General features: G+C 45.4%; 1 protein-coding gene across 3 annotated transcripts in view; it reads right to left on the bottom strand.

Moving 5' to 3' along the window:
* Positions 1-26,559, bottom strand: part of PPP2R5C (protein phosphatase 2 regulatory subunit B'gamma) — a 1,141,542-nt gene that overhangs the window by 519,524 nt on the left and 595,459 nt on the right. For all 3 annotated transcript variants that reach the window (XM_069208343.1, XM_069208345.1, XM_069208344.1), the window contains 2 exons: positions 18,256-18,348; positions 18,038-18,168 (listed from right to left, as the gene is read on the bottom strand). In XM_069208343.1, the coding sequence (XP_069064444.1) occupies positions 18,038-18,168; positions 18,256-18,348 (224 nt within the window). The remainder of the gene's footprint in view (positions 1-18,037; positions 18,169-18,255; positions 18,349-26,559) is intronic.

Genomic DNA, 26,559 nt, shown 5'->3' with positions numbered 1-26,559 from the left:
AATTAGTATGGCTGCGCCAAGGAGCTGTAGGTGCGTAGGTGGGGAGCTTGTATGATACTGCAGATAGAGGAGGCCCTGATAAGCCTGTCACCATAACCGGGAAGCAGAATGGCATACAGCTGCTTGGCGCAGCCATACTAATTACAGCTTTATGACTATACTAAGCCCACTCAATCAATCATTGAGCAACTTCTCTACCAAGTACTACCATCACCCATATTGGCTAACTGCCCCAGCCTTGATGAAGTCACCTGTGTGACGAAACACGTGTTGGCTGTATCTCCATGATGACTCAATGATTTCTAACACTTACAAATAAAGATACCATCTGCAAACAGGATTGGAGACTCGCTTCAACTTCATACTTCTCCCGACTCATTACGACACCAGGATTACCTATTCTCGTTTTACTGTTGGACATTACTCTCTGTGTGCTGTGGCCATCTTGTCCCACATAACTCAACTTCTATTGACTGGATTTTTGCCATTTTGGTCTTGACTTATGTATAAAATTGTCTATTTTGTTTCTAACCTGGTGTCTTTGTTCACACAGGCCCATGTATTGTCTGCCTTAGACTCTGGAGACTAGATGGTGGCGTTGGTACTGCAGCATGCATATTTCCTTAAACCTGTGCAGCTGGCCCATTGGTGCCACCTATGGCTTGAGGCGGGACAGGATCACTTTGACCATAGCCTGGGAAGGCTTTGCTCTGGGCACAGCTAAAGGGTACTTTCTGGCACTTTTGGTATTTCTGCGGTTGCCAGTTCCGCCCTGTTTAAAACTACAGCTGTTATGCGCTTTTTGAAAGGTTTGCAACTTTTGCTTCCTCCCTCTCCTTTTGTCATGCCACTGTGGCACCTTAACACCTTCCTTATGTTTCTGATGCACAATCCCTTCAAGCTGCTCCTTGCAGCTTCTCATGCCCCAGACAGTATTCCTTATTGCCATGACATCGGCACAGAATGTGAGTGAGCTTCATTGTTCTGTGTCAACTCACTGAACAACACCTTCTTCCCAGACAAAAGGGTTTTTACTGACACAAGCATCTTTCTTGCCTAAAGTTTTGATTCTTGTCCATGTCTGTCAGAACATCATCTTACTGGCGTTCGGTGCTCTGCCTCACCGCTCTAAGGAGAAGGAACTCCGTTGCTTGGATCCCAAGAGAGCACTGAACATTTACCAAGACTAGTCCAAAGAACAATGGGAAGACGATCAGCTTTTTTGTGAGGTTCGCTGGAGTGTTATTTTTTGTTATTTTATGGATCAGCGTGTTCGGTCAATTAAAACCAATACACACAGAGAAAAGAAAAAAAGAAAGAAAAGAAAAGGAAAACAAAAAATGGTAAAATATAATAATATAAATCGGTTTAAGATAAAAATGTTCAGCTGAATTACGGAGCAATACAAAGTTGTTTGCTGGCTGGTTGTGCACTCTTCTCTTGCTTGCTCAGTCTCTTGAAGAAGGCACCCTAATTTGTCCAAGAATTTAGCCAGTCTGCAGCTGATCTGCATATCATTCCCTTTAAAGCCTGCCAGTATCGCCGGTCTGCACCTACGCAGCCCCCCTTGAAGCCAGACTGGTCACAGGAGCCTACTATGATCTGTTGTGTTTCTCTTGCACAGGCATATCTAATGGATCAGCGTTTCCGGAGCAAGCCCACATAGTCCACATGTGTCTGTCATATTGACTTGCGTCCACCAAGGGAGGTGGGCATATGTTGGAAGGCAGCCCATTCAGTATTTCATGAAGGCTGCTTTAATCCATGAGTTAACTGCTGCTCCCAGACAGTGGGGTTAGAGTGCTACAAGATTACAAAACCAGCCAGGCATGGCTTTGTTTCGATAATGCCTCTTTATCCATAAGATGTGAGAGAGACTTGACACTTACTTTCGTTGCACGTTTGACAAGCTGGTGTGAGCTGAGTTGAGGTAGTTGATCTACCAGGACCAATATTGTCAAGGAGGACTCAAGGTCAAGATGAAAGGGGGAATTGGGGTCCAAAGTAATTTCCACCCAGATAAGAGAGCATAAGGAGCCTTACCTTGCTACCTTAAGTTTATGGTTGAGATTGATAAATGTCCCTTTCCTGGCTAGAGATTGCCTAACCTGGCCAAATTCTAGGCAGACTTGGGCCAGTGAAACAAGATTCGGTAAACTGAACCACCTCTTGAAGAGCTTGGCAATCATTTTGTCCAAGTGCTCGTCACCGCAGCCTCCTAGAACTTCACTGCCATATGTGATTGTTGAAATTAGTTTGCCTTGGATGACCTTTATTAGCGGCAGATAGGTTGAAGAACCAGTTGCTTTTTTAAACCAGAGTTTTCCTCTTTCTACTCGATCAAATGCAGCTTTGTAGTCTATAAATGAAAGAAAGAGGGATTTCTTGGCACGTTGACATTGACCAAATAGTAGTGCGATCGCCATAAGATTGGCAGTCGTACCCACCCCTTTTGAGAATCCAATTTGGCTAAACGGAATCAGGTTATTGACATTAGCCCAGCTTTCAAGCTCTTTCAAAAGAATCCCTGCAAAGATTTTTGATTCGACATCTAGTAGTGCAATTAGTTGGCAGTTTGCTGGGTCATTGGTTGAGCCCCCTCTGAAGATAGGGTTGATGGTTGAACTTCTCCATGCTTACAGAACGATGTTAGTAGCATGAATGCAATTGTAGAGAGTCAAGAGATGTTTTGCCCAAAATTCTGGGTCCTCTTTGTACAGGGAAGCAGGGTTACCATTAGGTCCCGGTGCTCCCTCATTCCGGCACTTGACAATTCTCTTCCTTGCTGTTTCTGAGGCAATCGAAAAGCAGCTGCATTGTTGTTTTGGAGAGCCGGGGGAGGTACAGGCTGATGCTTTTGCCTTGGGGCAGGCACCCTCACCTACGTGGCTCTAAACTGAAAAGCCAAAATGGCAGAAGAGTTACTGATACCAGATGGGCCCAGAGATGTTAATCATAGGGCAGGTGTGTGTTGCAGAGCTTAGGCTGTTTATAAGCCTCCAAAACTGCGCATGTCGATTTGTCTTTGATGCGTGCAGGGGTTTTCCTGCTAGCCCGGCTGCCTTGTCTCTTTGGTGTGCACATAGGTGGCCTCTGTATTCCAGTCTGGAGGTGGAGACCAGCGCTCTCAGGGCCTCATTTCTAGGTTCTTTCTGAAGATGGTGAAGGGCAGTGTTTAAGTGTCTTTGTGTACTTCTGGATGAAGGGCTTTGTAAGCTGTGGTGTCTTGTTCCTTGAAACTTCTCCTGGTAGAATGCCAAAAGCTCTCCTACAAACTGGTTCCAGGCTGCTTGTGGTGTTTGCTCAGGGCCTCAGAGGTTCAATTTAAGGGACCATTTTCGCTTGGCAGTCTCTGCCAACGCAGGAGTGGTCTTGGAGGACCACTTAATTCGCCTACTGTTAGTTATATATGTGGCTCGTTGCAACACGTCCGTAGGTTCATGATGATCAACTGGATGAATAAAATGCAGCTCTTGTGGTAAGTGGTCATTCTCCCCTCTACTTGTTACCTGAAATTTCGAAATTCAGCCGAACAAGGGGAGGGATAAGATCGTACAGTCTATTATCGATTGTGTCTTTTGATTAAAAAATGTAAATGAAGGGGGTTGATCCACACTGTTGTGGCTGTTGACAGATCAAAGGCCCATTGCTTCAAGATCTTTTATGAGCTGTTTCCCTAGTCTGTCCCCTTTGCAAATTCCAGGTAGAATTTGGTTTGGTACCTGCCAGAAGTAGTTCTGCGCCACGGTGGCTTTGTCAGAAAGCTCAGATCCCAGTAGGTTCATGTTGATATCACTGCTTAGAATCAATTAGGGACAATGAACGTTATTGACCAGTTCTTTAAAATTCTGATTCAGCAGACATGCAGCCTCTAGTCTGCAAGTTCTTCCCCGATGGGATATAGATGTTCATTGGCGCTAGAAGGAGGGTGGAGGAGCCTTGTGTTGCAGAGAGAAAAACTGACAGCAGATTTCTGCACATAACTGGGAGCATGTGGTGGTGCCCCTTCATTGTTGAACTGAGATATGTGATGAGCCCGCCACTCAAGCGCCCAAAACGAGCCCTCCTTGTTGCCGGGACATGATAACTCACAAATCCTGCGATTGTAGGTGGTATATCTGTCCAGGTCTCCTGCAACATTATCTGGAGTGACATTAGATAGTTAAGTAGGCACTTGTCCTGCAATTTGTCCAGCAGCCCATAAATCTTACAGGAGCATATTAAAAAATTAGGCTTGTCCTCTTCGTTGCTGGTATCTGACCTGTCCCATCATCATTGCCTTGATCCTATGCTCAGTGTTCCCTGGAGTGAGAAAATGCAAAATTATGCAGAAGACAACGGTCTTAGCTGGATCGTGGTCTTCATTAAGATCTTCTCACATTGGCTAAGAATGAAAATGTCACTTACCCAGTGTACATCTGTTCGTGGCATTAGTCGCTGCAGATTCACATGTGTGGCACAGTCCGCTGCCTGGTGTTGGGCTCGGAGTATTACAAGTTGTTTTTCTTCGAAGAAGTCTTTTTGGTCACGGGACCGAAGGACTCCTCCCTCTTCGGCTCCATTGCGCATGGGCGTCGACTCCATCTTAGATTGTTTTCCCCGCAGAGGGTGAGGATGGAGTTGTTTGGTATAAATAGTGCCCATGCAATGGAGTGAATATGTATGTATATTAAGAGTTTCTAATAATTATTTACAAATGTTCAGATGTTTAAGATTTATGATCTACTTCTAAACGGCTACAGGCTTCCCGGGGAGGTGGGAGGGTACATGTGAATCTGCAGCGACTAATGCCACGAACAGATGTACACTGGGTAAGTGACATTTTCAGTTCGATGGCATATGTTGCTGCAGATACACGTGTGGCATAGATTATAAAGCAGTTACCTCCCCTAAAAGCGGTGGTTTAGCCTGTAGGAGTTGAAGTAGTTTGGAATAATGTTCTTAGTACAGCTTGGCCCACTGTAGCTTGTTGTGCATTTAGTACGTCTACACAGTAGTGTTTAGTAAACGTGTGAGGCGTAGACCAGGTTGCAGCCTTACATATTTCGCTCATAGGAATGTTTCCTAGAAAGGCCATTGTAGCACCTTTCTTTCTGGTTGAGTGTGCCTTTGGTGTAATAGGCAATTCTCTTTTGGCTTTAAGATAGCATGTTTGAATGCATCTGACTATCCATCTAGCAATGCCTTGTTTAGAGATTGGATTTCCTATGTGTGGTTTTTGAAAAGCTATGAACAGTTGTTTTGTTTTTCTGATTAGCTTTGTTCTGTCAATGTAATACATTAGTGCTCTTTTGATGTCTAATGTATGTAGTGCCCTTTCAGCCACAGAATTTGGTTGTGGGAAGAACACTGGCAATTCTACTGTTTGATTTAAATGGAATGGTGAGATTACTTTTGGCAGAAATTTTGGATTTGTTCTTAGAACTATTTTATTGTTGTGTATTTGAATAAATGGTTCTTGTATGGTAAATGCCTGTATTTCACTTACTCTTCTGAGGGATGTGATTGCAATGAGAAATGCGACCTTCCAGGTTAGATATTGCATTTCACAGGAATGCATGGGTTCGAAAGGTGGACCCATGAGTCTTGTTAAGACGATGTTAAGATTCCATGAAGGAACTGGTGGTGTTCTTGGTGGTATAATTCTTTTTAGCCCTTCCATGAATGCTTTAATAACTGGTATTCTAAATAGAGACGATGAATGAGTAGTTTGTAGGTAAGCAGATATTGCTGCGAGGTGTATTTTTATAGATGAAAAAGCGAGATTTGCTTTTTGCAAATGTAGTAAGTATCCTACTATGTCTTTAGTAGAGGCATGTAATGGTTGTATTTGATTGGAATGGCAGTAGTAAACAAATCTTTTCCACTTAGATGCATAGCAGTGTCTAGTGGAAGGTTTTCTAGCTTGTTTTATGACCTCCATGCATTCTTGTGTGAGGTCTAAGTGTCCGAATTCTAGGACTTCAGGAGCCAAATTGCCAGATTCAATGATGCTGGGTTTGGATGCCTGATCTGTTGTTTGTGTTGTGTTAACAGATCTGGCCTGTTGGGTAGTTTGACATGCGGTACTAGTGAAAGGTCTAGTAGAGTTGTATACCAAGGTTGTCTTGCCCATGTGGGTGCTATCAGTATGAGTTTGAGTTGGTTTTGACTCAACTTGTTTACTAGATATGGAAGGAGAGGGAGAGGGGGAAAAGCGTACGCAAATATCCCTGACCAACTCATCCATAGAGCATTGCCTTGTGATTCGCGGTGTGGGTACCTGGATGCGAAGTTTTGGCATTTTGAGTTTTCTTTTGTTGCGAACAAATCTATCTGGGGTGTTCCCCAAATTTGAAAGTACTTGTTGAGAACTTGGGGGTGAATTTCCCATTTGTGGACTTGTTGGTGGTCTCGCGAAAGGTTGTCTGCTAGTTGGTTTTGTATTCCTGGAATAAATTGTGCTATTAGGCGAATGTTGTTGTGAATCGCCCACTGCCAAATTCTTTGTGTTAGGAGGCACAATTGTGTTGAGTGTGTTCCTCCTTGTTTGTTTAAATAATACATTGTTGTCATGTTGTCTGTTTTGACAAGAATGTATTTGTGTGTTATTATGGGTTGGAAGGCTTTTAACGCTAGAAATACTGCTAACAGTTCTAGGTAATTGATATGAAATTTTGTTTCGTGTATATCCCATTGTCCTTGAATGCTGTGGTGATTGAGGTGTGCTCCCCACCCTGTCATGGAAGCGTCTGTTGTTATAACGTATTGAGGCACTGGGTCCTGAAATGTCCGCCCTTTGTTTAAATTTTTGCTGTTCCACCATAGAAGCGAGAGGTATGTTTGGCGGTTTACCAACACCAGATTTTGAAGTTGACCCTGTGCCTGTGACCATTGTGATGCTAGACACTGTTGTAAGGGTCGCATGTGTAGTCTTGCGTTTGGGACAATGGCTATGCATGATGACATCATGCCTAGAAGTTTTAGCACATGTTTTGCTTGTATCTTTTGGTTTGGAAACATAGCACTTATTACCTTGTGGAATGCCTGCACTCTTTGTGGACTTGGAGTGGCAATTCCTTTTGATGTGTTGATGGTTGCTCCTAGATATTGTTGTGTTTGACACGGTTCTAGGTGTGATTTTGTATAGTTGATGGAAAACCCCAGTTTGTGAAGGGTTTGTATGACAAATGTGGTGTCGTTTGCGCATTTTTTTACTGTGTTGGTCTTGATTAGCCAATCGTCTAGGTAAGGGAACACATGTATCTGTTGTCTCCTGATGTGTGCTGCTACTACTGCTAGACATTTTGTGAACACTCTTGGTGCAGTTGTTATTCCGAATGGCAACACCTTGAATTGGTAATGTATTCCTTTGAATACGAACCGTAGGTACTTTCTGTGAGAAGGGTGTATTGGTATATGAAAGTACGCATCCTTTAGGTCTAATGTGGTCATGTAATCTTGCTGTTTGAGCAGTGGAATGATGTCTTGTAGTGTGACCATGTGAAAATGGTCCGATATGATGTAGGTATTTAGTGTCCTGAGATCTAATATTGGTCTTAATGTTTTGTCTTTTTTTGGAATTAGAAAGTACAGGGAGTAAACTCCTGTGTTTTTTTGTTGTACTGGTACTAACTCTATTGCATCCTTTTGCAGTAGTGCTTGAACTTCTAGTCCTAAAAGTTCTAAATGTTGTGGTGACATTTTGCGTGTTTTGGGGGGGATGTTTGGTGGGAAGTTGTGGAATTCTATGCAATAGCCATGTTGGATTATTGCTAATACCCAATTGTCTGTTGTAATCTGTTGCCAAGATTGGTAGAATTGGCTTAGTCTTCCCCCCACTGGTGTTGAGTGAAGGGGTTGCGTGACTTGAAAGTCACTGTTTAGGTGGAGGTGTTTTTGGAGTCTGGAATCTTCCCCTACTCCTTGGGAATTGACCCCCCCGATATCCCCTGAAACCTCCCCTTTGGAAGGAACCCTGATATGGTGTGGTTCTTGTTTGTTGGCTGGTGGTGTCTGTGGGTTGGCCACGAAACCCCCCTCTAAATGGAGTTTTTCTGAAAGAGCCTCTGCTCTGCGGGGAGTAGAGTGCGCCCATGGCCTTGGCCGTGTCTGTGTCCTTTTTAAGTTTTTCAATGGCTGTGTCCACTTCAGAGCCAAAAAGTTGTTTCTCGTTGAAGGGCATATTAAGGACAGCCTGCTGGATTTCAGGTTTGAAGCCTGAAGTGCGTAGCCAAGCGTGTCTCCTTATGGTGACAGCAGTGTTGACTGTTCTCGCTGCAGTATCGGCTGCGTCTAGTGAAGAGCGGATTTGATTGTTTGAGATCGTTTGTCCCTCTTCCACTATTTGCTGCGCCCTTTTTTGGTATTCCTGGGGAAGATGGTCTACGAGAAGTTGCATCTCGTCCCAGTGTGCTCGGTCATATCTGGCCAGCAGCGCTTGTGAATTTGCGATGCGCCACTGGTTGGCTGCCTGTGATGCTACTCTTTTCCCTGCCGCATCAAATTTTCGGCTTTCTTTGTCCGGAGGTGGGGCGTCGCCAGATGTATGTGAATTTGCTCTCTTGCGAGCTGCCCCTACTACCACGGAGTCAGGTGGTAACTGCGAAGTAATAAACGCTGGGTCTGTGGGTGGTGGTTTGTATTTCTTATCCACCCTTGGGGTGATGGCTCTTGATTTTACGGGCTCTTCAAAAATTTGTTTTGCGTGCCGTAACATCCCTGGTAGCATTGGGAGACATTGATATTGGCTGTGTGTAGCCGAGAGGGTGTTAAATAAAAAATCATCCTCTATAGGATCGGAATGCAGTTGGACATTGTGGAATTCTGCTGCCCTAGCCACCAGTTGCGAGTATGAGGTACTGTCCTCTGGCGGTGACGGCTTTGTGGGGTATGACTCGGGATCATTGTCCGGCACTGGGGTGTTATACAGGTCCCAAGCGTCTTGATCCTGATCGTCATGACTTCTGGTAGTTTGCGCTGGTGAGTGCATTTGTGGCGGTGTTTGTGCCGGCGATGCCTGTGGTGGAGAGGGCGGAGGCGTGACTTTTTTAACCACTTTGGCTTGTGGTTGTGCGTCATCCTTTGGAAGTTCGATCCTTCTTGTCCTCATGATTGGGGGAAGGGTTGATATTTTCCCTGTGTCGTGCTGGATGTACAGTCTCTTTTGTGTGTAGTCCGATTCTACACTTTGGAGCTCTTGTCCAAATCTGTGCATTTGGCCACTTATTCCTTGTTCCTCTGAGTAGGATGAAGGTGTGGTATTTTTCGGCGCCGAGAGAGAATCTTTTTTCGGTTTCGGCACCGACAGAATTTTTGTTCCTTTCGGCATGGATTCTCGGTGCCGATGTTTTTCGGTGCCGGTATCTTGTTTTTGTCTCTCGGAGCCGCTTTCTCGGCTCCGAGGTTGCTCCATGGCAGTCCCTCGACCGGAGTCGGGTGTCTTCGCTATGGGCGTGCCCTTTTTCGGCGCCTTCGACGGGTCGCCTGTTTTATGGGTCGAGCCATGGCCTGTTGGCAGTGGCGTCCCCTGGGCTTTCTGTTTGTCGATGGATTTACTTTTCAACGTCTTACTCACGGTTTGTTGCTGTTGTTCGACGTCGGAGTCTCCGGATTCTGATTCCGGAACCGAGAATGTTTCCTCTTCCTCGTCGAAACGTTGTTTTGTCGACGTGGACGCCATTTGTTGACGCCTGGCTCTTCGGTCCCGGAGTGTTTTTCTGGACCGGAAGGCTCGACAGGCTTCACAGGTATCCTCCTTGTGCTCGGGGGACAAGCACAAGTTACAGACCAAGTGCTGATCTGTATAAGGATACTTACTGTGACATTTTGGGCAGAAACGAAACGGGGTCCGTTCCATCGGCTTCTATGTCGCACGCGGTCGGGCCGACCAGGCCCCGATGGGGGATCGAAACTACCCCAAAGTCTTCCGATGATCGGTGTCGATGTACCTAACTATCCCGATACCGAACGGAACAATACCGACGCTTTCTTCCGAGATTCTGACTAACTTTCCGAACCGAAACACGGAGCGAAAAGGAATACGTCCGAACCCGACAGCGGAAAAAAACAATCTAAGATGGAGTCGACGCCCATGCGCAATGGAGCCGAAGAGGGAGGAGTCCTTCGGTCCCGTGACCAAAAAGACTTCTTCGAAGAAAAACAACTTGTAATACTCCGAGCCCAACACCAGGCTGCGGACTGTGCCACACGTGTATCTGCAGCAACATATGCCATCGAACGTACAATTTACTTACCTTCGGTAATAAAATATCTGGTAGAGGGATATTCTGGTTGCCGATTCCTTACCTTAGAATTTCCCCCAGGCGTCAGACTGGATCTGTAGATGTTTCTTCGAGCAATACCGTTACGCGTCGGTAGGTGGCGTTGGTCAACTCCACCGGGCGTTGTTCGCGTCGTAGTCGCAGTGATGACGTCAAGAGTAGTACATAGATGTCGCCTCAGCGCACTGACAGCAGTTTCTTTTAACGACTTTCCACGCCAAAGTGCAGAGCCGCTAAGAACACTGAGATTGGTGTGCCACACCTAAGGACCTGAAGGGGGAATCCCTGTCCCTAGAAATCAGCTCGCAAGCGGGGAGGATTGGTGGGCCGGTAAGGAATCTGCAACTAGAATACAGCTCTACTAGATATTTTGTTACTGAGGGTAAGTAACTTATACATCTGTTAGAGACTTCTAGTTGCAGATTCCTTACCTTAGAATAGATGCCCAAGCAATGCCATCCTCGGCGGTGGGCTGTGAACCAAGATTATACTATGAAGTCCTGCAGGACTGAATGACCAAAGTTGCCATCCAGACGGACCTGACTGTCCAGGCAGTACTGTTTAGCAAACGTGTGCAGGGATGCCCACGTAGCTGCCTGCCAGATATCCAGGACAGAAACTCCACGTGCTAAGGCAGTGGAAGCAGCAGTTGCTCTGGTGGAATGAGCATTCAAGTCCTCAGGGGGTTGCTTCTTAGCCAAAGCGTAGCACATTTTGATGCAAAGAATCACCATTTGAGAGATGGTACACTATTGCATTGCCATCCCTTTTTACGCACCCACATACCCAACAAAGTTGATCGTCCACCCGGAAATCTTTAATATGAGTGAGATAGAACGCCAACGCTCTTTTTGGGTCCAGACAGTGGAGTCTCTCCTCCTCATGAGAAGGATATGGGGGTGCGTAGAAAGTAGGCAGGGTGATGGACTGACCTACTTGAAAAGGCATAGTCACCTTTGGAAGAAAGGAAGTCTTAGTGCGCAACACCACTTTGTCAGGGTGCACAGACAAGTATGGATGTTTAGACGAAAGAGCTTGAAGCTCACTCACCCTGCAAGCAGAGGTGATGGCAACAAGAAAGAAAGTTTTGAAGGTGAGGAGCGGCAAGGGACAATTGTGCATCAGCTCAAAGGGAGTACACATTAATTAAGTAAGGACAAGGTCCCATTCAGGCATGATAAATGGAGCGGGAGGAAATAAATGGGTGAGGCCTTTTAAGAATCTGCTCACAATAGGTGATTTAAAAAGTGAGGGCTAATCAGGTGACCTAAGGAAGGCCGAAATGGCAGATAAATACCCTTTAAGGGTGCCCAAAGCAGAGTCCTGCTGGGCAAAAGAAAGAACGAACAGAAGAACCTTGGATAAAGGGGCAGAGAGGAAAATCAACAGAGTTTTTGGTGCTCCATGCCACAGATTTATTCCAACGACAGGCATATACACTTTTGGTGGAGGGACGCCTGGCTACCAAGATAAAATCGCAGACTTCAGGTGGAAGACAAGAGTAGTCAACTGTTGCCGCTCAATCTCCACGCATGAAGTCGGAGGATGGACAGATCCGCCCTAAGAGGCAGTCTAAGTGGAGGATCGATGGACATGCTCAATAGCTTTGGATACCAGACTCTTCGTCTCCAGTTAGGAGCCACCAAGATGACTTGTGCCCAGTCGTTCCAGATCTTCTTGAGAACTCTGGGCAGAAGTAGTATAGGGGTAAAGGAAGCCGGAGTTCCACTCGAGACGAAGTGTGTCTCAGAGCGAGTGCCACCTTGGAAACTCCAACACGCAAAACAGCTGACATTGCGCGTTCTCTGCGGAGGGAACAGATCTAACCAAGGCGCTCCCCACTGCTGAAAGAGACCTTGCGCAACCTCCGGATGGAGACACCATTCGTGATCGGCTGTTCATCGACGGCTAAGTTCGTCCGCTCTGGCGTTGAGAACCCGCCAGGTGTTGAACCACCAGGGTAATGTCCTGATGTTCCACCCATGTTCAGAGGCGTAGTGCCTCCTGACAAAGGGTCCAGGACCCTACTCTGCCATGTATGTCGCAATACCACATGGTGGTGGTATTGTCTGTGAACACCTGCACTACTTTCCCTTTGAGAAAGAGAATAAATGCTTTCAACGCAAGCCTGATTGCCCGGAGCTCCAGAAGACTGATATGGAGCCCAGACTCCGCCGGAGACCACAGGCCTCTGATCTTTGCCTCTCCCATGTGGCCGCCCCAACAGAAGTCTGTCACAATAAATAGATCTTGTTTGGGAAGGGAGAGGGTTCTGCTGCGGACTCAAAGCAGATTCGAAAGCCACCACTGCAGGTCTTTCGCAGTCCCCTAGGAGATCTGGACCATGTTGGAAAGATTCCCCTGATGTTGGGCCTACTGGAACTTCAGGTCCCACTGCAGAGCCCGCATATGCCATCTGGCATGTGTTACTAGCATTATGCAGGAGGCCTTGAGGCCCAGCAGCCTCAGAGTCAGTCTCACCGAAACCCAAGACCGAGGCTATGATAGGAATCATAGCCTGAATGTCTTGGACTCTTTTTGGGAGGATAAGCCCGAAACTACACTGTGTCCAGAACAGTTCTGATGAAAGGGTGCGTCCGAGAGAGTCAAGTGTAACTTCGCCACGTTTATAGTGAACCCCGACGTGTGCAGGAGGTTCGCCATAGTCTGAAGGTGGGAGACGACTTTCTGGGGTGAGTCCGCCTTCAACGTCATCGCGGTAGGGGAAGACTGACACCCCTAACCTGCGCAGATGAGCTGTAACCACCACCATCACTTTCGTAAGCACCTGAGGGGCGCTGGTAAGGCCGAAGGGGAGCACGGTAAACAAAGTGCTCTTGACCTACCACGAATCGTAGGTACCATCTGTGGGTAGGCAGGATGGGGATGTGGAAATAAGCGTCCTGCAAGTCCAACTCTACCATCCAGTCTCCTGGGTCTGAGGCAGACAGAACCTGAGCTAGGGTGAGCATTTTGAATTTCTCCTTTTTGAGGAAGTAGTTCAGGTCCCGAAGGTCTAGGATAGGACGTAAACCCTTGTCCTTTTTTGGCACCAGAAAGTAGCGGGAATAACAACCACGACCTCCTTTGAGCACAGGGACCTTCTCTATAGCTCCCTTGGCCAAGAGCTTTGCGACTTCCTGGCGGAGAAGTGCCAAATGATCCTCTGCAAGGTGACTGTATTGTGTGACCAAAAATAAAGTACCTTTATTTTTGTACAAAGGAGTGCTTTCTTTCATGTGTTTAAGTGCTGTGTGACTACAGTAGTACTGCATGACCTTTGCATGTCTCCTACATAAGCCTTGGCTGCTTATTCACAGCTACCCCTAGAGAGCCTGGCTTTTAGACACTGTCTACACTTTACCAATAGGGGATACCCGGACCTGGTATAAAGTGTAAGTACCTTAGGTACCCACCAAAAACCAGGTCAGCTTCCTACAGGTGGTGTTGGTGCTGTAAATACTCTGGGCATGCTCACTGCTCACCGACATGGGCACAAGTACGTTTAGCTGCCTCTGTGGTTCACAGACTAGTCAGAGAGTCACAATGCAAGTACCACAACATAGTAGGGGAGCAGAAATACTCGGGAACTGACTGTAAGAATGCCTATATAATGCAAACAAAGGATACAACAAAGAAATGGACAGGAGCCCGGTGAATGATAAAATAATTTATATTTATAGATTAAAATAGGTGACAGCTATGAATGTGTTTGATAAAAGCTGTGGTGATCCTTCAATAGGTGTCTCTTCTGTTTCTTTCTGAACTGCAGATGGGTAGAAAAAGGTCCAATATCAATAGGGATGCTGCAGAAGAACCCAGACGGGTAAATGAAGTAGGACTAGGTTTTTTTTTCCTGCACCTGATCGCCTGCAGTCCAATGATGTCCTGACTCCTGGGGAAACTGCCTGCCCAAGGTGGTTAATTTCTAGGCCGAGAAAATCAGGTTATCCATTTTCACTATCTTGTAAGTGATGCAGCTGGTGTTGAACATACTACAGGCTTTTAAAAAAAAATCCATTTAATGATACTTATTGTAACAGACATGAAAGAAGGTGAAGTCTGTGTGGGTTGCTTGAACATTGTTACTCTGCATCAGGAATCTTATATGTACAAGGTCCCGTAGCATCCCAGTTTCACAGCCATTCCTTCCGTTAGGACTTCACACCTTCAGACAGTTTATTATTCCTCAGCCTACCACACTATAGGGTGTAGGAGAACAGTACTGGGACCACATCTTCCCATTCCTCATCCACTTCATCAGTTATTCTACAACAGTCGCTAATTTAATTCAGGAAACTCATCCTTCCTCACCACAGACAAGCGTCTTTCATCCACCACTAACCACACAAACATCTTTTCCCAAAACTCTAGGGGATGACCAATGTACCTTGATTCTCTCCTTCTGCCTAACACCAGTGCAAGGAAGACAACTTCATATCAGATTTTTCTTTATTTTGGATTAGAGTTTAAGTCCACTATGCAGTGTGTCATTGACTGGGTACTGCTGCTGTCTGCTTCACAATTTAAAAGTTATCACATGCTGCAATACTCAACCCCCATAGGGACATCATCATACCTTATGTGAAAGGTACTGTCCTGAAAGAACCTCGGGCATTCCCTCGATCTTATTGGTTAGATTTTGTTTGGAAAGTTTAGAATAAGGTATGCACAATATAACATCTTTAATTCCGTAATGTTAGTTTTGCATTACTAGATCCTTGTAGGGAAATGCCTCCCTTGGCATACTTACCCCCTAACTTTTTGCCTTTTGTTGATGCTAGTTATGATTCAAAGTGTGCTGGGGTCCTGCTAACCAGGCCCCAGCACCAGTATTCCTTCTCTAAAGTGTACCTTTGTTCCCACAATTAGCACAGCCCTGGCACACAGATAAGTCCCTTGTAACTGGTACACCTGGTACCAACGGCCCTGTGTCCAGGGAAGGTTTCTAAGGGCTGCTGTATGTATTATGTCATCCTGGGGACCCCCTCACTCAGCACATGCACACTGCCTCACAGCCCTCAGGGTGCCATGCCCTCAACCCACTGCCTGTGGCAAAGGTAAGTCACCCCTCTAGCAGGCCTTACAGCCGTCAGGCAGGGTGCACTATACCACATGTGAGGGCATAGTTGCATGAGCACTATGCCCCTACAGTGTCTAAGCAAAACCTTAGACATTGTAAATGCAGGGTAGCCATAAAGAATATATGGTCTGGAAGTTTGTCAAACACAAACTCCACAGTTCCATAATGGATACACTGAAATCTGGGAAGTTTGGTATCAAAGTTCTCAGCACAATAAATGCACACTGATGCCAGTGTGGGATTTATTGAAAAATGCACACAGAGGGCATCTTAGAGATGGCCACTGAATACCAGTCCGACTTCTAGTGCTAGGCTGACCAGTTCCTGCCAGCCTGCCACAACCAGACAGGTTTCTGGCCACATTGGGCGAGTGCCTTTGTCACTCTGTGGTCAGGAACAAAGCCTGCACTGGGTGGAGGTGCTTCTCACCTCCCCATGCAGGAACTGCAACACCTGGCGGTGAGCCTCATAGGCTCATGCCTGCTACAGCGCCCCAGGGCATCCCAGCTAGTGGAGATGCCTGCTACTCCGGACACAGCCCCACTTTTGGAAGCAAGTCCAGAGGAGATAATGAGAAAAACAAGGAGGAGTCACCCACCAGTCACGGCAGCCCCTAAGGTACCCTGAGCAGACCCCTGGCTTAAGAAATCCTCCATCTTGGTTTTGGAGGATTACCCCAATAGGACTAGGATTGCACCCTAACAGTGACACCTGCAGAGAGGATCCAGAGGGTCCTCCTGACTGCGACTGCCTGGTAACAAAGGAACCCGACGCCTGGATCAAGCACTGCGCCCGCAGCCCCCTGGACCGAGAGGAACCACCTACCAGTGCAGGAGTGACCAGCAGGCGGCCCTCATCCTAGCCCAGTTGGTGGCTGGCCCGAGAAGCCCCCTGTGCCCTGCCTGCATCGCCAGAGTGACCCCCCCAGGTCCCTCCATTGTTTTCAACGACAAACCTGACACCTACTTGGCACACTGCACCCAGCCACCCCTGTGCTGCTGAGGATGTATTTTGTGTGCCTGTGCCCCCCCGGTCTGCTCCCTGAGGACGCAGGTACTTACCTGCTATCAGACTGGAACTGGAGCGCCCCTGTTCTCCATAGGTGCCTATGTTATTTGGGCCCTACTTTAACCTCTGCACCTGACCGGCCCTGTGTTGCTGGTGCTGTGGCTTTGGGGTTGCCTAGAACCCCCAACGGTGGGCTGCTATGCCCAGGAGACTGACTGTGTAAGTGCTTCGCTTACCTGGGAAACTAATCAATACTTACCACCCCCAGGAACTTTCGTTTTTGCACTGTGTCCACTTTTAAAATATCTTATTGCCATTTTAACCAAAACTGTGTGCACTACTGTTTTAAATCAAAGTTCTATACTTACCTGTGTGAAGTACTTTATAATTTATGTACTTACCTAAACTGTGAATATTGTGGTTCTAAAAATAAAGAAAATATATTTTTCTATATAAAACCTACTGGCCTGGAGTTAAGTCTTTGAGTGTGTGTTCTCATTTATTGTCTGTGTGTGTACAACAAATGCTTAACACTACCCTCTGAAAAGCCTACTGCTCGACCACACTACCACAAAATAGAGCATTAGTATTATCTAATTTTGCCACTATCAACCTCTAAGGGGGAACCTATGGACTCTGTGCACACTATCTCTCACTTTGAGATAGTATATACAGAGCCAACTTCCTACAATACTGTTTTATGATACCGCAGAATTCTGCTCCACTATTTATCTGTAAACGTGCCGGAGATAATATAGGCAAAAAAAAGGGTACGTTTGTGTCCTTAACTTAGTTTTGCGTGATAGAATCCAACTTTTTCCACTCTTTCATAAGTCATGCTGCAGTGTATGGGATGCCTTTCATGGGTGCCAATGTGGTGTCTGGGAGACATCTGATCGAAGTGTTGCATCAAAGTGGGAGAACAGTAGGGTTTGTACTGATGTTCCTAAACGGGCTACTGGGAAGAGGTATTTCTATAATTCCAGGAGGAGAACTGGCACCAAGCAGTCTTCTTTCATGGTATAATGTTCTTAGAATTTGAGGACTATGTCAAGTGTGAATCCAAGAGAGCCCTTTCATCCACACATTAACAGCACCCTATTTAGTTATCAATTTGCCTTCATTTCAATATGGTAATCCAACCTACACTTACCTACTTATTCATCATTTACATAGCTGGGACCTCACACACTATCCCAAACCTGGTTCAATGACATGTAGCTTGAAAGCTTCAACTCCAACTTTCATCCAACATCAAGTGACTTGGATTCACACTGGACACCAGTCTCACATTCTTGGGAGTAAACAGCCAAGATAGTCTGGTACCAAGCCTCCATAATAAGAAAGAACAAACGTTCCTCTGAGAAAACCTCACAAGTGTTATTCGAGCCTTCATACTCTATTTGAATAGTGGCAACACCCTGCTTGAAGACCTCTTAGACTTCACAGGGGCCGTTCTAAGAGCATTTTACCATACTGCAGCACATCTCATTCACGGATTTTTAAAAAAAAGGGCACGTGAAAAGTCACAAAAGCAAGACTCCCTGTGCAGAGCTGAAAAGTGAGTATACGATTCTTGAACTTGATGGTTTAGTAGGATTAAGTGAAATACAGCTAAAACAAAAAGTTTCTAAGATAGATTACTGAAAAATAGGTACTAAAGCATATAATTTGTTTCACCTACCTATAAAATATATTATTTATTTGTTTCCTGATGTATGCTCGAAGTCCTAAGAATTTTCCATAAATTCTATGAAGCGTTGTTTTAAGGAAATCCCTTTCGCGTGGATCTTCACTGTCGAAAAGCTCTAAAAGCTGTGGGAGAAAATAATATTAAGCATATCCACGCTACTATATTATTATGAAAATATATAGTTTTATATTATTCATCTTTTGCATTACCTGCAGCACAAACTTCTGATCAATATACTTCTTGGCTACATTAGGTTGGAAGTCTGGAGACTCTAAAAATCGTAGGAAAAATTCATAAACGAGCTGAAAATAAAATAAAATAAAAATATATTACTTACAGATGCATGGAAATCAAGGAAAATTAAAACACTTTACGTACTCTGTTACGTTCTTTTTTTTAAAAGTATTGCGAACACCAAGGTTCAACTTTTTTTGTATGTTAAAAAAACCAATTATTCTCACTCGTCCCACTGCTCATTTGAATTTGCTAATGTATTTTAGAATATATTTTGATCTTTTAAAGGTTGATATATCTTCCAAAATATAGATACAGATTGATTATATTCACCTGCAATTTAAGTACAGTCATCATCAAAGAAACTTTATTCGATTGTTTTTTGCAAGCATAAAAGTCATTATACATAAAAAAACAATTTTCAGAAAAAGAAGGAGGAAGGATGCAGAGAATAAAATACGTATAAATGTGAATATAAATATAAACAGGTTAACATTTTTTTTTTTAAAGTAAAAGTTAATAAACAATTTGATTAAAAGTAGTAACAAAAAAAGACCTCAAATATAGTACTTGGAAGTCTCACCCTTTTGCCTCAAGACATTTTCTGGCCTTAATCACTGAACACAGGAACAAGGCAAATCCATTGCAAACCATGATAGATGGAAGGGATAAAAGATACAAGAAAGCTGGGCTACATAGTTTAAAATGCATTCATTTTAAAAGTGGTATCACAAACATTTTCCTAAAAGTTGAATAATATTTGCAAAAGAGAAGTGTGTGCATTGTATTTTGATCGGAGACATTGCCACAGGGACATTTTTCCAATTGTAAAGACCAGTTATTGATCAGGGGGAAACTAACGAGGCGATGAAAGGACTCTAGTCTCAAGCGCGTAAGGACAAACCAATATCTTGGGTTCGTGACTTTGCATAAGTATGGTTCCATGCCATTCGTTTGCTGTATCATATGGTTTCTCCTGACACTATATTTATTTTCCTCCACGTCCCATCTCAATTCGGCCAGATGGGTGAGGCAAGTGTTTTTCAGGTCTTTCCTGGAAATTGTTTTCAATTCATCTGGGGTAAAAAAACAGCTCAGGGTGGCCTAGTTTAATAAGAAAGTGCTTTATATAATTTAGCCATGGAATTTTGGACGAGTAAGTAAGTGCTAGAGCATCTACTATGATAGCCCTATTCAACCTCGCAGGATCTGAGGTCCATACTTCATGCCAGAGTAGGATTGGTTGGACACAAATGAGATCTGTGAGGTATGTTACTCCCATTTCTGAATGGCATACTACTGTTGATGTTGATTGCGGGACACTTAGGACTGGTTTCAGGAGAGTGTTTTCGGTCAGCTGTAAAGTAGTGCAGTCTCGATATCCCCAAAGTCCAGCCCCGTACAGTGCTACTGGGACACATTTCGCATTGTAAAGAGTCACCATGTCTTTGGGAATTACTCTCCCCACCCTTTTAGAGAAGTTTTTTACCGCCATAACGGTTTTTGTAAATAACAATTTTCTTGCTTTTATGGCTTGTGCCCATGTAACTTTATCATCGAACACAATGCCTAAATACGAAAATGTCCATATGTTGACTAGTTTTGCACCTTTTAAGTCTATATGGCAATTCTTTGTGCGGCATCTGGGATATGTCATAGAAAAAGTTTTAGTGTGATTAATTTTGAGGCCCAAGACGTCCATGCAGTTATCAAAGGTTGTAACTAATCTTTGCAAAGCAACTGGGGTGCGGGCCATCAGAACGGCATCATCCGCATACAAGAGGGCCGGGATCTTCCGAGAGCCTACTTGTGGAAGATCACCACAGGCATCGGAAAGGGTCCCCTCTAAACTGTTAATATACAAAGCGAACAATAGGGGAGCTAACACGCAACCTTGACGCACCCCTTGTTCAATGGGGAAAGATGAGGTGCATTCCCCTTGACACCCATAGCGGACCTTGGCATTTGCACCAGCGTACAATTCCCTGATAAAATGGACTACGGTGGTATCGACCCCCATGTTTCAGCAAGATGGGCCACAATTTTGAATGCACCACACAATCGAATGCGGAGGTTAGATCGACAAATGCGAGGTATAATGCTCCGGGCTTGGCCCTTGTATATTTACCAAGAATGATCTCTAAGTTAAGAGCCTGTTCCGTTGTCCCTATGCCAGCCCTAAACCCGTATTGTAGGTCAGAGAGGATATGATTTTCCTCCATCCAATCTTGTAATCTATTTAAGATGATACGTCCCGCAATCTTTGCAAGTGTGTCAAGCAGTGAAATAGGACAATAACATGCAGGATTATGGCCCTTTTTATAGATTGGAATAATTAGACTCAGCCCAGGTCGAGATGAAAGTAGTTGAACAGCAGGCGCGTAGCATCTGCGTCATTTGTGGACCCCAGAGAGAAATATTAGATTTATAGATATCAACTGGGACTCCATCTGGGCCTGGGCTTTTCCGCTTTTACTTGCATTTATAGCTTTGGTGACCTCGTTTAGAGTAAATGGTAAGATGAGGTCATAGGAGTCTAGTTTAGGGTGATTTATTTCTAGTGCCAATTTTTCTGAGGAGTATATGACAGAAAAAAAGGCAACCCACTCTTCTTCCGTGATGGCAATTTCAATTTTTGGTATTTCTTCATCACAGAATTTTACATTATCGTTCCAGATGCTTGCATCATAGAGGGATTGCCAGGCCTAATTTTTTAAGTTCTGTTTTCTTTTCTTTATGGCATTTTTATACTCCTTCCTCTTTGAACTTAATTGGCGTTTATACGGGTTTTGTGAATGTAAGTGACATTTTAAATTCTTACGAGCTTGCGTGCATTCAGCATTGAACCAACCTTTGCCCTCTTTCACTTTCGTTTTACTAAAAGTTGCCTTAAGAGACTGTTTTATACCAGCCTTGATTACCATGATGGCCTCGATGCAGTCTCGTGGACTCGTGTTATTTGCAAGGCAAATATTAAATTCGTTGGCATAATTGGTCACTAGTTTGTTCATAAAACCTATAGGTTCAATGTCTGACCACCAGATGGTGTAACCATTTCTTGCTCCCAATTCAATAATACTATCTCTTCCGTGTCCCTATGTATAAAGACGTGTTGGGGAAATGTAAGGCCTACGATTTGAGGGTTATGGTCGCTGAATTTGGTGTCTTGAATGTCGTAATCAAGTACATAAGGAAAAAGGTTATTGGAAATTAAAATAAAATCAATTGTCGTGTTGGCTTACCTACCGTTAAAATTGGGTTTCAATTGTGGCCTACCCTGAGTGAGGCAGTTGCATAGGATGAGGTCAAGGGTAAATAAAACTTCATTCAACGAGTTGCCTGAATTGTTGTGTATGAAGTGTAATGAATCATCTTCACCATCAGGGGCGTGAGGGCAGTAGCCCTTAGTTGAGCTGGGACATAGGTATATGTTAAAATCGCCTCCCCACACAATATAAGATTGTTTATTTGAAGAATCACATACTCGGTCTATATCATCCTGGAGGAGGTAAAGTACTGATCGAAGATCTTGAAAAGGTACATTATTATAAAAATTGATGACCACCAGTTGTGCAATATTTTTTAAATGACATGAAATCACTTGGTAAAACATGTTAGATATTTCAGCAATGTCCTTGATTATATCACACTTATTGGATATAAAAGTGCACAAACCACCCTTAGCCCTACCCCGTGCGGAAGAAACAGCAGGAGTATGTAGTGTCCTATAGCCATTTATGTGAATAGGATTCACAGACCAGGTCTCTTGGAGGCATACCCAGGGAAAACGCTGGATGTATTCTAACCAGGCCTCATTCTCCACCTTAGATCGGAGGCCAGCCACATTCCAAAATAAAAAAGAAAGATGGTCTTTATGCATTGTTTTAGCCTGGCCAGCAAAAGACTTATCGGTTATCTGAGTTTTCCCTGAAGTAATAATGGTTTCTGTGCATACCAAAGGAGTCAGGGCACAGGTAGAAGGTTTTTTTGGCAGGGCTCTTAAAAAGAACTCATCATTGACAGATTGCCTAGAAGAGGGTTCCATATCCGATCGTTCTTCTCCAGCGTCTGCTGCCGAATTGTCTGTACCCAGATGGGCGAGGTCCAATATTTCTGTAGGGTGCTTGAGTCTGCAGGGTTCCTTGTCAGATAATAGTCAATCAGTATCTTCCATACTGAGCCCCCAAAATCTGTTCACGGTAGGAATCATATATTGCGACTCAGGCCTGGTTCTATGATCCTCAAGACAAAGGTCAGGTCCATCATAGTTTTTGGTGCTCGTATAAAAGAAACCCAAAGGAAGCAGGGCAACACCATGGTCAGTAATCTGATGTGGACTTAAACTTCTTAAGATATCTTTAACCAGCGTAGGGGTTTTGAATGAAAGAACTACGCAATCGCCCTTGAATATTTTACGATTTCCACCCACCCATTTTACCCTTCTGACCATCTTAATGTCTTCAAAAAGTTTATTTGTCAGGCCAGGTTTCAGGCGAGTTGCAATCCAGTGCAGGGCCTTGTTCCTCAGAGCTGCCCATGATTCCCCCCGTGCTCCAGATAAAGTGGGGACATTGGCAAGAACTGCCACGTAGAGGGTTGCCGCAGGAGGGAGGTCAAGTATGTCTCTTCCGGTTAAAGGGGCACCCTGATAAACTTTAGGAGTAATTACGTGTTCCCCTCTTTTTGGCGATATTTTGTGGGATTGGGCATTGCCAGTTCTTTCGAGTGAGGCACAAGGGTCAACTTGTCTTTGGGTAATCTGAGAAATGGGTGGTTGGGTCTGGTGCATTAAAGGGGGCCTGGCATTGAAATCAGTATAACAAAGCTGTCGTGCAGTTGAGGTTAAAGGGTTTATTAATTGTGGATTCAATGTTTTAAGCAGATAATCCATTTTCCCCTCCAGTTGGGTTAGACGTTCCATTACTTGATCAAAGCGTTTATTAACTAATTTTTCTAGAGCAGTCAATGGCTCTGCGCTACTAGTTTTCCCTTTCACTGTATGAGGTTTATTCTTATGGTCAGATTTTTGGTTTTGAGGGCAAGTTTGAAAGTTTTGGGTGCATGCATTGGGGTGTATTTTCGAGGAGCCATGTCTAACGTTCACAGGCGGCTCTTGCTTGGATGGTATATCCTTCCTTGCTAGTTGGGGTTTCCTCTTACGTTTTGGTGAGGGAGGAAGGTCATCACCATCTGAGATAAAATCAATTGTATCTTGAATACAACCATTAGTAGTTTTAGACTGGATTTCGCTTCCGAAAGGCTTTGCCGGATGCTCAGGAGTTGTTGTTAAAGGGGGAGGGTTAGGGGTTACTAATGACCTATTCTGGGTGAGTATTTTCCCCTCAACATTGGTGATCTGTTTGTCGATTTCTCCCATTGCTCCTGAGATGAATTCCAGAATTGACGTATGGTTTTTTTGAAGTGAAATATCATTTGCACTGGGTTGTTTCCTTTTTCCCATTATTACTAGCTGCCTTAAGCGCAAACGTTCTATGGCAATTGACTGCTAGGTAAAAGTACACTTAAAAGGTGGAATAACAAACTACTGCTTTTGGGAAGATGGGGCGAAAAAAGACAAAGTGCAGGCTACAGAAATATAATCACGGAGAGCCAAGGAAGAGAGACAGTACCTGTTTTGGAGATATAGATACCAGGTCCTGAGCTCACGGGGAAGATCTCAGGGGGTAGCCTAGCCCAGCCTCTGCCGGCCGCTGACGGGCACAGGACGGGCCCGCCCTTGGCCGGGGCGCCGCCCGCGCGCATAGAATTTAAAGGGCTCCTGCCCTGATTGTTCTGCTGCCGCTGCCGCTGCTGCCGCCTCTTCCCTTGGCTACAAAAGCACTTCCTGCGGAGCGGGAGCGCGAGAATAGAATTTAAAGGGCTCCTGCCCTGATTGTTCTGCTGCTGCCGCCTCCTTCCTTGGCTACAAACGTGCATTTAAGTACAGTCAACTTCTAGCACAGGGGAAACCATGCACGTCAGCTCATAAGAAGCTTAAACAAGCACTGGCAAACCCAAGAGGTCTCACCTATATAAGTGCTATGGGCTTTGGCAAAGTGTTTTTGCCATGTTGTTCAACAATGTGGCTGCTGTTAAGCATTGCTAAAAGTTAGTGGTGTGGAGTCAGGGAGTAGAGTGTTGGAGAGTGGATTTGTTGGAGTACAGCATCGTAGAGTGGAGTAGGGGGGTAGGGTGTCCATAATGTTGAGTGGGGGGGGGAAGTAGATTTCAGTGGTTCAGTAGCAAGTGTGTGTCGTAGAGTGCAGTGTGATGGAATGGAGTGGATTGAGGTAGTGGGTTGAATTAGAGTGGATAGGCTGATTGGATTAGGATAGAGTAGTGTGGATTGAGAGGAGGGGGTGGATTGGAGTGGGGTGGATTAGATTGGCCTGGCATCTGGTGGGGTTGACTGGATCGGGGTAGGATGGATTGGGGTGGGGTGGGGTGGAGTGGATTGGCATGTATTGGGATGGTGTGGAGTGGAGTGTACTGGAGTGGAGTGTACTGGACTGGGCTGGACTAGAGGGGTGGACTGGACTGGAAATGGGTTGGATTAGACTGGAGTGAGGAGGCCTGGATTGGAAGGGTGTAGGCTGGAGAAATTGAATTGGGGTGGGGTGGACTGAACTGGAATGGGTTGAATTGGGGCAGAGTTGGGTTGATCAGAGTAGACTGGATTAAAGTGGGATGAATTTGATGGGGAAGACTGGTTTGGAGTGGGGTAGACTGGTGTGGGTGGGGTGGATTGGATTGAGTGGGGTGAAATGGCGTAAAGTGAGGTGAAATGGAATGGAGTGGGGTGGATTGGATTGCAGTGAGGAGGATTGGTTTGGGTGGGGTGGATTGGGGTAGGGTGGACTGGGAGGAGAGGGGTGGATTGGGGTAGGGTGCATTGGATTGAAGTGGGGTGGATTGGATTAAAGTAGAATGGACTGGAGTGGGTATACTGAATTGGTGTTGGGTGGACTGGAGTGTGGTGGGGCGAACTGGGGTAGGTTGGTGTGGTCTGGAATGGAATGGAGGGGGTGGACTGAAGTGGGGTGGTCTGGACTGGAGGGGGTGGGGTGGTTGGAATCAGAGTGGGCTGGATTAGACTGGAGAGGGGAGGGCTGGATAGACTGGATTAGAGTAGGGTGGTTGAACTGGGATGGGTTGGATTTCAAGAGCCAGGTGGATTAGAGTACACTGGATTAGAGTGGGGTAGATATAATGGGATGGACTGGATTGGGGTGGATTGGTGTGGGGTCGACTGGAATGGTGTGGGTTGGATTAGACTGGTGTGGGGTAGTCTGGAGTGGGTGGGCTGGACTGGAGTAAGGTGGGGTGGATTTGACTGCAGTAAATTGGATTGGATTGCAGTGAGGTGGAGTGGATTGGATTGGAGAGGGGGGATAGGAGCAGGGTGCGCTGGAGTGGGGTGGATACGATTGGGGAGTGGATTGGATTAGAGAAAGATGGATTGGATTAGAGTAGGGTGGAATGGAGTGGGTGACTGGATTGGTGTGGGGTGGGTTAAGGTGGGCTGGACTGGAATAGGGTGGATTGCACAAAGGTGAGATGGATTGGAGTGGGGTGAACTGGGTTACAGTGGGCTGGATTGGAGTGGGCTGGTATGGAGTAGGCTTGGGTGGACTGGAATGGGTTGGATTGGACTGGAGTAGGGTGGGTTGGATTGGAATGGGGTAGACTGGACTGAAGTGAGTCGAGTGGGATGGATTGGTGTGAAGTGGAACGAAGTGGGGTTAATTGGAGTGGGGCAGATTGTTTTGGACTGGAGTGAGGAAGACTGACTGGGGCAAATTTATTTGGATTGGAATGGGGTGGACTGTATTGGACTGGGGTGGATTGGGGTTTTGTAGGGTGGACTGGACTGGAGTGAGGTGGACTGAGCTGGATTGGATTGGTGTGGGGTGGATTGGAGTGGGGTAGATTAGGTGAGGAGGACTAGATTGGAGTAGGGTGGACTGGAGTGGGGCAGACTGTTTTGGATTGGAGGGGGGAAGAATGGAGTGGGGCAGAAGGTTTTGGACTGGGGCAGTCGGATTGGATTGGGGCAGAGTGGATTGGAGTGCGGCAGATTGTTTTTGATTGGAGTGAGGCAGATTGGAGGGGGCAGAATGGAGTGGGGCAGCATTTTGTGGACTGGGGCGGTGCAGATTGCTGTGGAGTGGTATGGGGTTTATTGTTCTGGACTAGAGTGGGGTGGGTTGGTAGGACTGGAGTGTGGTAGATTGGACTGAGGTCAGTGTTTTGTATTGCAATGGTATGGATTTGAGTGG

This window comes from Pleurodeles waltl, chromosome 9 (assembly GCF_031143425.1).
Source record: "Pleurodeles waltl isolate 20211129_DDA chromosome 9, aPleWal1.hap1.20221129, whole genome shotgun sequence".
In the NCBI taxonomy this organism is placed as follows: Eukaryota; Metazoa; Chordata; class Amphibia; order Caudata; family Salamandridae; genus Pleurodeles; species Pleurodeles waltl.
This window is presented reverse-complemented; position numbering and strand designations above follow the sequence as displayed.